The 11,514-nt window shown below is 45.7% G+C and overlaps 1 protein-coding gene across 3 annotated transcripts; it reads right to left on the reverse strand.

Annotated features, from left to right (window-relative positions):
* Positions 1-100: 100 nt before the first annotated feature.
* On the reverse strand, positions 101-10,633 carry LOC101915865 (fibrinogen-like protein 1). Of its 3 annotated transcripts, none has more exons than XM_027790703.2 (9): positions 10,408-10,633; positions 10,074-10,122; positions 8,671-8,752; positions 7,123-7,333; positions 5,866-6,025; positions 4,228-4,325; positions 4,055-4,143; positions 2,475-2,665; positions 101-1,456 (listed from the first exon to the last, which is right to left on the reverse strand). In XM_027790703.2, exons 3-9 carry the CDS (start codon positions 8,740-8,742, stop codon positions 1,267-1,269), a joined length of 1,011 nt encoding a protein of 336 aa, XP_027646504.2. In that variant the 5' UTR covers positions 8,743-8,752; positions 10,074-10,122; positions 10,408-10,633; the 3' UTR covers positions 101-1,266. The 3 variants fall into 3 exon arrangements, with proteins under 3 accessions (XP_027646504.2, XP_027646503.2, XP_005240322.2); XM_027790702.2 differs by having other exon boundaries at positions 10,063-10,122; XM_005240265.3 differs by having other exon boundaries at positions 10,074-10,633.
* Positions 10,634-11,514: the final 881 nt, after the last annotated feature.

Consider the following 11,514-nt stretch of genomic DNA (forward strand, 5'->3'; position numbering starts at 1 on the left):
GCCAAAAGAATGCATTTCTCACATTATGAGCTTTACCAAGATTTTCATCCAAATTTCTGTTCAAGTTTGTACTGTTGAAAACCAAATACAAAGTGTTAAATCCTACTCAGATGGTTTTATTTCACCCTTTATGGATATATAATACAAATTACAATATGTATGGATCTGAAAGCAAGTAAATGGAAAATAACTACCAGTTTAATACATGATTGTAAATATTATTTTTTTAAAAAAAGGCTCATTCTGCAACATGGTAGTTAAATGATTTACATCAAGCTAATATTACTGTTCATTTTTAATAGTTGTTATTAAAAACTTGTGGAAAATAAATTTTCAGTATTCCACTTCTGTCAGTCATTTGTGTTGCTCTTTCTTTCACTCCAATGAGACAATGAAGTCAGTGTGCCTTACAGTTCAACCACTTTCCACTTACTGATTCCCCTCACTCCACGAGAATGTACAAATGAATCATGACTGCATTATATGAACTCCTAAGAATATTTGTGCTTGTCTTAAATGTAGTAAAATCTGCCTAATTTTCACCTGGGGCTTAAGCCTGGTTGGCAGCGCTGTCTCTGTCTGCTTTAATGTATCACGGTGTGCTATAGAAGCGTATCTGCAGTGGGAAGCTGTTGGCAAGGAAACCCAGTGTCCACACTGTCCACGTTGTGGGGGTTTACTCTGACATAGCCTTAGCCTGGATGCACGTTAGCAACTGGAGCATGTGCATCCACTGGTTCGGTTTCACACACTCCAGAAGCATTTTGCAACTGAAGTGTGGCAATTGGGAACCATAGGGAGAGCTGCTTAAAAAAACTCTGCTGATTCAGATCAAAGCACTAGCGAAGACACACCAGATTAATTCCAATTCCCCATCAACTTGTTGTTTCTGTTCTTAAGTTCTGGTAACTGAGCTGCGGACAGTTAAAATCAAGATGAGAAAGATCTTGAAGAGTACAAATAGCTAAAAGAACATTCTTGATCATTCAAGGTCCAGAATGCTTTTCAAAAACGCTTAGCAATGAAGTCCTGAAAATCACTGAAAAAGAAAACTGTGACTCTTCCATGACTAAGATCCATATGTTTTCCATTAAATTGTTGGCTGGCTGTGCTCAAATAACTTGCAGCATTAGCTTCAGCTCATACAAACAGGTGCAACTCCAGTTATCACAGTGCAGGTTTGTCAATTGGCAGCAGCAGAGGGCTGGCTATTAATTTACACAATTCTTTTCAGCCTGTACTTTTTTCTTTCCAAAGCAGCAGGTTTCAGCTGCCCTGACCGTTCTCACCATCTCCACTCCCGCTGTCAACAAAGAACGGAGCCCTGATTTTCATGGCCGAGTATTTTAGCGAGTACCACATCCCATGCCATGTAGACCAAACCACGCCATTGTCATGGGATCCATTGTACTTCCCTGTTCTGTAGTATCTTCCATTGAGGTTTACGGCGTGGCACCTTGTAACAATGTAGGAAAGGGAAAAAAGGGAAATTAGGTTTAGTGTGGGAAGATATTGCATCATTACAGTGAAGTACAGTTTTCACACATCATACATTTAGAAATACCAGGGCGGGATTCACTGACAAATTCAGACACCTAGATGTATCTGTCTGTACTGAACTGGTTATCTAAAGTCCTGCATTAGCCTGTGGGAATCTGGTTAATGCATTTAGTGGAACCCAGAGAAGTATGTGGGTCATCCTAACGTAGACACCTATGCTGGTCAGATAATTCAACCTGTTGACTCCTCCAAGTGTATTAACTAGGGACTCAGTTCAGTTGCCTAAACAGAGCGGTGTAGTGCCACTTAGTAGGCTGCAGCTCAAGTGTAGGCGGCTACGTATTGGCACCTAAAAATGCAGATGTCTTTTAATCAAGGTAAATCCCACTATTGATGTACATTCTTGTAGCTCTAGTGATTTCAGTTTGTATGTGATGAGGGCCTGGTCAAAGAAGGGGCTCATTCTGCACTAAAGCTGAAAAAACCTGAGAGCGGTGTGTCCAGGGCTGGTGAACCTGAGCCCCTATCTGTTGATGTGTGAGGTATGCCCAACTAGCAAACATACCATCAGGACTAACAAGGGGTGACTCACCCCCTAGACATGCTCCACAACAGAGAAATGTCCTTCATACACACTTCACCTTGCAGTGGCTACCATTGTTTTCTTTCCTGGGATATAACCCAAAGCACTTAAAGGAATTTTATTTGAGCTCTTTTCCTTCCAGGTCATTCCCCCCTGTGCATTTATTATGACCCATTTTCTTAAAATGAATGCAACTGACCTGCTTTGCTTCATAGTGAAAGAAGGAGATTGCTTTCCTTTGAGGATCTGTAGGTCTGAACATCTTAGATTTGACTGTGTGAGGTGGCAAATGCACACAGCAACCTCCAGCTGCTGTAAGGCAGGCAAGTGCTCTCGGCTGTACAGCCACCCACACCCTATGCATCCAAGAGGAATCAACTGTTTTCCATACCTGTTAAACCACCAACCGCCCTTGTTCTCTGATGCACAGTTGCCTGCCAGGAATCGATCGTGGTCCTTGTCAGATGTGGTGAACTGCATCCCTCTGTGAGAGGCTGACCACTGATCTTCAAAATTGCTCCCACCAGACAGAGCGTCGCCAGCGTTACCAGAGTAGGTGCCAAACCATAACCTGTAATTGTCCTGCAAGAACATGTGAAACGTCTTTGTTATCAGCTCTTTCTGCCCTTCCTCCCACTTTTGAGATCAACTTTTCTCTGGCCATTGTATCCACTGTCAAAGGCAAGACTGTTGAAGTCAAGGGTGAGTTTTGGCCCCGTGCTTTAATGATCCTAGTGTAGATCAATGCCGGGTTTAAACTTCCAGAAGGGATTGCTAGTAGCTGCTGCTACAACAGGCTTCAGGCTTTGTTGTCTTTCAATAAACATTTGATGCACTATACAACAAGCTGGAAGGCTCTTCCTAGCTCATCAAGAACAACCTGGCAGAAAACTGTGCCAAGTAGTTGCCTTCATAAACTGGTCAGTTGTTCAGCTAGAATAACTCCTTAGGAATTTTGCTCTTCCAGGAACTAGAAGCCATCTGATTTCTAGCTAAATGGTCTAGTCCTGGTAGGAATACTTAGAAGAATAGTTCCATTGTGCACGGCTAACAGATCTAAGAGATGTTTGATGTAAGATGGATGATTACTTTTGTGGTGTGGGCTTTTTCCTGTCATCATATTCCACTTTTGTTTATGAAAAATAGCAGTAAGGTATTAAAATGAAGCTGTTCAAACTTTTCATAAGAAAACTAATGGCAAACTGAATGTAATGCATAAATTTCTGGAGTGGTCATGGAGTTGGAACTAGGACTGGTCCATGCAATGGAACTCATGTCCCTGGGTATTTGGGCCACTTAGGCATGTTCAGACAGGCAAGCCTGCAAAGAACAGCACTAATACTGAGCATGACACCGTCTAAAGCTAGAAGCAAACATGAAAATACAGGGATGTGTCTGTCTTTGGGTCTTCTGTGTCCGTAGCACCAAGTGTAGTAGTACAGGTACCTTTCTTCAAGATAGGAACTTATAACTGCTCTTCCAAAGCTTGGATTACAGTTCACTGTTTTCTTTTAAAACAAAGTAGAGTTTGTTCTGGCAATTGCCTTTTATGTGACAGCCTGAAACACTCTCCTAGGAAGCAGGAAAACAGGGTTCAGTTTCATTGCAGAGGTTCAGACCCTTGTCTCTTACCTCACAGAAGACCATGGGGCTGGAGGCAAATGCATGTGGGAATCCCTGCGCCCTGTGGCGGAGAGCTGCCCTCCGTGCAGCAGCTGAGTTAGCAAAAGAGCACACACAGAGGTGACCTGCTGGCTTGGGCACTCAGTGGTTGTGAGGAAGCAGTCCCAGGCTTAGGTCCCTGCTCCCAGGGCTGTTTGTCAAACAGCCAAACCTGGAATCCCAGGGAACCAGAGCAGGTAAGTTTTGCAGCACTGTAATTACAACCCTGATACTGAAGTCTGATGCTGCATATGCAGATGCCCCAACCTCACAGACAAACCAAGCAGATCACCACTCTCAATTTCTTACCTGCTCATTTGCAAGCTGGAAATTTTCATAAACTGCATAACGTCTTTCCCCTTGCCAGTCCATCAGGTCAATCTTTAATGAGCACTCTCCTAAACACAAAGTGGTGTCTTGTTAGATGGATGAGCTATCTCACGCAAATTGGAAAGAAATCTGTGGAGGGAAAATACTTGCACCTCTAGCGAGCAGGTCATGGATGTGGTCATTGCCCAGCCAGTATTCATCATTCTTGCCCTGGAATTTCCCAAATCCCAGTTTGTAATCATCCCATTTCCTGCAGTGAGATACAAATACCAATTTCAGCGCATGAGGGAATTAGACAGTTTGTGACACTTGGCTATGGTAACAAGTAAAACTTCATCTGTATCTCTAGACATTGTTTTCTAAAAGTACCTGATCCATAGCAAGCTGAGCTGAGATTTGTCACTCCACCTTAGAAGTAAATACAGCTCACAGCTGCTTCTCCTGCTAAACCTGTGCACACACATATACTGGGATCAAACCTTCCAACTGCCAGATGCAGTGCTCACAGGTTGAGGGTGTCAGTTAGATGGAAAGGGAAAGCAGCAGCTGTCATACTGGTCTTCAGCAAAGCATCTGATACTGTTCTTCAGCAAGTCATAATTCAAATGCACTCCTGGCTGGGAACAAATATTGCAGTCTAAAATACGTGGCAATCTAAAATGTATGATGTGGTATGGTGAAGAATCAGAAATTGCATAGAAGCTGCAAGTAGAAGCTTGCAGAGGAAGTTTAAAGGAAAATATCTGTGTTTGTTTTGAGCTCCTGTTCCATTTAAATGTATTTTTTATTCATTGACTCTCACCTCTGTTTTTTTTCCAGGATTACTGTTTCAATGTGGCAACTTGTCCTTCAAAGATATATACTCACTTTTCATCACCATTCTCTGGCTTCATCTTCCTGAGAGAAATCTCCTGCTGTTACATTCTTCTCATAATTTCATTCTCTTAAAATCTGCTCTGTTATTTATGTATTATCTTTGATACTTCTATACTACCTATACAACCTGTGTACCATCATTTCCAGTTTTAGTAATCCCATGTTTATTCCCTCCCTCATGTTATTAGGGATATTAATGTACACACTAGTCAATGCTCCTCTTCAGTATGTTTTTCGTTCACTGATGCTGAGACCTGAAGTACCATGGCTAGATGGCTACCACTCTCTGAGCAAGCCTGAGAGTCAGTTGAGGTAGCTTTGCAATGGACTGCACTCACTGTAGGAGGCACTGGACATGCCCTGAAATTGTGTGTGCTGTGATCTGCATGGGGATGTTCCTTCTTTACTGTGCTACCAGGGCGTCTCTCCTCCTGGAGGTCTCCAAGTGAAAGTCACCTCTCTGGGATTTTGCACAGAGAAAGGACAATCTGGACCAGTGGTTTGAACATCTTTTTGAAATATGTTGATGAATAAATGTTACACCATGCTGAATGGAATTCCTGATACGAGAACAGGTAATAGGTTCAACAGATCTCAGTCTATGAACTGACAGCAGATACCTGCCAATTCGGAGCCTTCGGCTATCTCCAATAATGATAAAACAAGTATGTACACACGTACACACTTACTCAAATGCAGAGAAGCCATGGAAAAGCCTTTGTAGGTCCATTTTGAAAATGGCCTCCTGCTACAAATCTGTAGCACCAGGTTGTCCTAATGCAGAATTATCATTGCTAAAGTATAGCGTAGCATACCCTGCTTCTCAAACGCAGGGTTTTGCCAGGCAGTGGGACCGGGGCTGGGAGCTGGAGACCTGGCTGCAAGCCCTGTTGATGCAACCACAATGCACCCACCTGTTGAAATTCTCCTTGCCGTTACTCCGCCGCTGAATGACGGTCCACCCCCCCCCATCAGACATGTCACAGTATGCCAGGAAAGGCTCTCGGTCTGCTCTGGGCCTTATCCGGTAGTAGCCGGTTTTGGCCTTCTGACGATTATACACTGCGGAGCAATCTAGGGCAGAACAGTATGGGTTTGTTATATGGGGAGGGGGGAAAGCAAAGGGGTACGTGCAGCCAAGGGAAGGCATCACTGAGGGGCTGTATGGGACAAGGACACTTGGCCAGCCTGTGGATAGCCCTGCAAGCCCTGCAAAGCCAAAGCAAATGGCTCAGTAAGGTAGTAGCAACGCTGGTTTGCCAACTGCTGGGCTTGACATAGGGTAGCAAAGCTTGAGAGCCTTTACAGCCATGCCCTCTGAGGGAGTCACTCCCAAATCTTTGGTGAGGTACGGGGTGGCTGCAGCTTAGGCTGGGGCCATAGCATGGGAGCAGCGCTGGACAGGGATTGGCTCTGTCAGCAAGATCAGTTGCAGGGAAACTGATTTCCGTGTGGAAGGTAATCTCAGCTGTACTTCAGGTTGGATTGGGGCCTGAAATCTCTACTGGAAGGGGCTAAGCTCCTGTGACCAGCTCCATCAGGGCTGTATCAGGAGAATGCCTCACACTTTCAATGCAATGCCCAGGAAGGGTAAAATCTTGGCCACAGGCCACGATTCCAGTTATGACCATGTTCTTAAACTGACACCAGGGAAGCGGGTATGCATGCCCACTGCTGTGCTGCAGAGGTGGTGGAGTAGCTGAGGAGCAAGGAGGCTGCGCTCTTCAAAACAGGTTTCAGTGCCCACAGCTGAGCTAGGCACTCTGGGCTCCCATAAGTCACTCGGGGAAAATGAGCTTTTCAAGAGCAAGACCCATCTCTTCCTAAAGGAGATGTCTAAAGTAGGCCTGATGGAAAACATCTGAGAGGAGCCTGTTCCTCTGTGCACCAGAGTCCCAGGTGAGAAGCCCATCTGCAGGTGTCTGCGTTGTACCTGGGCAGTAGCTGCCTAAAGCTGGCCCAGCTGACTGGCTCTGGGGGATGTCTGCTGGTACCAGGGCAGCCAGTCTGCCCCCCTCCTTCTCATGTATCTGACTGCATTTAAAAACACAATCCACCTTTACACATTCTATAACTTTAAGCAGAAATAAAATATGACACATGGGACACTGCAGGGAGAAACAAACATTATGGCAAGCTGAAATTTCCACACACACCACTGCAAACTGTACCTTGGTCATAGACTATCAAATTTCCACTGGTCGTGGGTAAGAGCATCTCATGCTGCACGCTCCTGTTGCCTGAGAACAGCCCGCTTTTTGTTCTGTGGTAAGTGTTCTCCAGGATGTCCTTCAGTTGCAGTTCATATAAGTAAAGCAAGTCTTGAAGCTGGTTTAACCTTTTTCTTAATTTATTATTGTCTAGGAGGCAGATATCTTTTTCCTGTGGAGAAAATAAAACAAAAATCCCCACACTTAAGTCACTGGTGAAATCAGAGAGGCAGAGAGAAGGAGTATCTGCCTCCTCTTGACCCTAACATGTCCCACTGCCTCTGCAGATCAAGACCATTCCATGGCGGTTCCTTCCTAAGATACACAAACCATGCTGTTGTGGGCTGTTGAGTTGAACCCAGTGGAAATGAGTTTTCTACAATGATCTTGCCACTGCTCAGAGCATCCCAGAATATGGTCAGATATGTAGAAAATTACTCTGGACAAAAAGTCATTCATTTTGACTCCCATTTAATGAACTCAAGGGGAGTGTTTGGAAGTTGTGAAAATGCTCAGGGTAATAAGAGGGGGGAAACTCAGTTCTTGCACTGCAGCCAGGCCAAACCAGCAAGGTTCCAGAATCATCTTTATGTAAAACTGGAAGATAAAAGGCTGATATTTGACACAAATGAGCTGAAAGCAGTGAGCCTACAGTGGTATAACTTCAAAGCTACGTTACCATAACCAAGAATCTGACACACACTGGCTGGGATAAACATTTTCAGCCGCAGTCTAGTGTGCAGCTGGTGTTATTCCATTAAAAACACAACAAAACAGAGCAAAATCTCTTCCAAGACAACCAAGGAAACCTGTGCAATAAGAATAATTGGCTATTTTAACCCTGAGCAAGCTGGCTTGAGTGATACCAGGTCAGAACCGGTACTAGGTACAAGCAAAACAAGCAGTTGCCCATGACAGCAGACTGCTGAGTGTGATCAAACATGGCCATCCAGCTGCCTCTTCCTTTTCCTAGGCCTGTTGGTTTTCCTCCACAGAGGAGCATTTCCAGGCTGGAGGCACACAGGGACCTGCTGCAGACAGCCCTTATCTCACTGGACTCTCCTTGCCAAGTTCTGTACCTTGTTGGGATGGCCCAAGAGAAATTTACTCATCAGAAGAGTACAGGTTGCCTCAGATCATGCCTACCTCATCTTCCCCTTACTGCTTTTTAAATCACATTGAATAAATGAAGGCAGTTTTCCCTGAGGGAATGGAGTAGAATATTTCTTCACTGGCCATAAAATTACTTTCTTTTTTTGAAGGGCTTTTGTTATTGTTGTTCATAACTCTTGGCAATATCAGTCTAGTCACCCAGAGAGCTGCACAGCCCCTTGTGTGCAAACTATTCTATTATCAGGACAAGAGTGACCCTCCTTTAGCTGCAGGCAGATGCCTTTTTGCTCTGCTCTTGCAGGTCTCCATCCCTCTTCTGTGGATGCACCTATCTCTACATGGCTGGGAATCATAAACCACTGAGAGGTTGTACAGACACCAGTAAAAGATACGCACTGAAAACCTGGGTGCAGGCGAGCCGAAGCTGACCAGAAGGAGCAGCAGCAGCAAACGCATCATCACACTCATTTCTTTTGACCTGAAAAGAAGCATTGACAGGCTGCACTGGAGGTTTCTTTAGTTCCTCTCACAACTTAGTCCCCCCTCACAATCACGTTTAATTCCCCAGAAAAATGTTGCAGGATTTAAGGAGGTTGCTTGAAACTACAGGAAGGAGAAAAACAGGTAAAAGATGCGTGTTAGGGGGAAAGCTGAAGCACCAGTGCAGTGTGCTGAGAGGGATATTGAGGTTTAGGTCCAAGCTCCTGCTTCCCTGGAGAAATAAATACCTAGCGTAACTCCCCGGCAGCCTCTGCCCCTTCTCCTGAGTGCCCACGCAGACGGGAAGTTACTCAGCAATTACACCTCCTTGGAGCACTCCTTGCCAAACTGGTTGGCCAAAACCACACAGTCCTTGCTCAGTCCAAACTCCACAAAGCTAAGAGGAATTTTGCCTCTTGAGTGACTGTAGGCATTGCCCCCCCTCAGTCCATGGAGCAGTCTGTCAGGATGGGATTACCTTAGAGGCCGACATCAGAAGTCACACATGGGACTGAGTGGGCATGGGATAGTTTTTGCTTGGATTTCGGTGGAAGAGATCTCTGCTGCTGACCTGCCTGAGCACACAGATGGCTTCAGTTGGAGAGCCTCGGCTAGAAAAAGTGCTAAGCAAATGACACTGGGAACATGCAGCTGAACGTGAGTGAACAGTACAAATTGTTTGCAGTGTGGTTGCACGGTGCTTTAGAAAAAATACATCAAAGAAATCAGAATTAAAAAAATCTGAAAAATCAGCTAAAATCGGCTCCCCCGCTTCACATCTGGAAGTGCTGCAGAAACTTGGCTACCCAGCTTTCCACTCTGAGCAACAAGCTTTGTTTCAGCTACAGCTCTATTAGCATCCCTGCAGCAGCTGATGCTGGGGCTGCTTCCAGAGCCAGCGAAGCTGCTGTGACGGGGGAGCCATCCCCCAAGCCAGGCAGGTAGTGCCCAAAGCAAGCCAAGAGAAGAAGTGCCCCATGGAAGTCACCCATAAAAGGTGTCGTGCAGGTGGGTGCCCCAGCACACAGCATTCTTTCAGCTCATAGAGAGGAGTTCAGTGTTGCAGCAGGGGACTCCCCTATCTGTGATTGCTGGTGCTGTTCACCCACACCGCCCCACAGCCATGCTGGGGCTGCAGCACTGGTGCCGAGGTCAGAATCAGGCCCCATGCGGTGCATGTGGTGGAGTCAAAAAGTTAGCAGGAAGGATGGGTTTGAGCCACAGCTCCTGACAACCAGACAGTGCAGACGGGAGGGAAAGCAAGCAACTTCATCTATGCCTTAATCAACACACATGAAATGCACATACCTGTAAGTCACCTTTCCTTCAGACCTCCTCCTGATGAGATTATCTCCCTTAAAAAGTCAACTGCAAAAGAAAGTGATCATAAACCTGGCTGCATTTCTAGAGGTTGATGAGATTTTTCCCCTCCAGATGGCTCACATCAAGGGTGCAGACGAAGAACGTTTCACAGCACTAGACAGTTCCACAGAAGACGCTCACAGCTCCTCGTGTGAAAGTTACCCATAACTCGGGGTATCTGTTGGTACCCAATACTCATCCTCTTGCTTCCCAGTAAGAATAAACAACAGGTCTCTGTCAGCAGTGCTCTCCAAAGCAGAGGGGCTCTGCTGGTTGCGTACCATTACCCACCTTATTTGACTAGGAAGCTCAAACAAGACAGACTTCTTTAAGCATTTACATGAATCACTCAGACTAATGCTCCCTGTGGGAGTTTCATCTCATGTTTGATACAGCCAGGCTTATTTCAGTAAGTCCTGCAAGGTGGAAATAACACAGCTTTTCCATTCAGCATTCCCTTTGCTGTTTAATCTGGTTTATATGTAAAGGCACAGCACAGCTGTAACGCCAAAGGAGCTGCAAATCTGAAGTGAGAAGAGAATGGGGGTGGGGGCGGGGGGGGTGGGGGCGGTATTAAGCAAGATTTGCTATTCCACTGAAATCTCAGGAGGTTTGCAGTTGTGTAACTCTCCTCTGAGCTGGTTGATTAGATTTGCTAGTTAACATAAACAAGGACATTCGTGGAAGAGAGAAAAAATAACCCAAACAAACTGATGGGTGCCTCCCTTTGCATTATAGCCAAGGAATTACAGATTATTTTAAAGAAAACAGCAGGAATGTTCCATTTCAGTGTGCTGTGTTCAGAGGAGAAACTGTGAGGACGAAAGACAAGGCATATAAGCCCACAGTAAACTTCTGTGTTACCCTTCAGGAAAGCAGGACAGTCCAGCTTTTATCAACTACAGTGATGCTGTTTATTTCTTAAAAACTACATTCTTCCTCTCCCACAAGAACACTGACCCATTTCACTGCCAAAGGATTACGTAAACAGCGCTCTTCTTCTCACTTGCTCTCTACCCCTAGTTTTAGGCTGGTTTTGGCAGCTGTGAAATGAGTGAAACGTCTCCTCTCCTCCTTAGTGGGTACTCAGCTCTTTCTCCCACTACTTCAGCCAGGGACTACAGCCAACAGCAGGGTGCTGGGGTACCACACACCTGAGCACAGGGGGCTGCACACCATCCCCCGGCACCTTCATCCACAGCAGCATCTCTTTCTCAGCTGGAGCCAGCCAGCCAGGGCTTGAGATGCTGCACACCAGTTTGTGCTCTTGCCTAGATGGCCAACATCCTCCTCGGCCTGCGAGCACCTCCAGGTCCCAGATGGGATTGGTGACGGGCCCAGGTCCGTGGTGGCAGTGTTGGAGTCTCAGTACGGGCAGCGTGAGCAGCCCTCACAGCC

Source organism: Falco peregrinus, chromosome 4 (assembly GCF_023634155.1).
Source record: "Falco peregrinus isolate bFalPer1 chromosome 4, bFalPer1.pri, whole genome shotgun sequence".
NCBI lineage: Eukaryota > Metazoa > Chordata > Aves > Falconiformes > Falconidae > Falco > Falco peregrinus.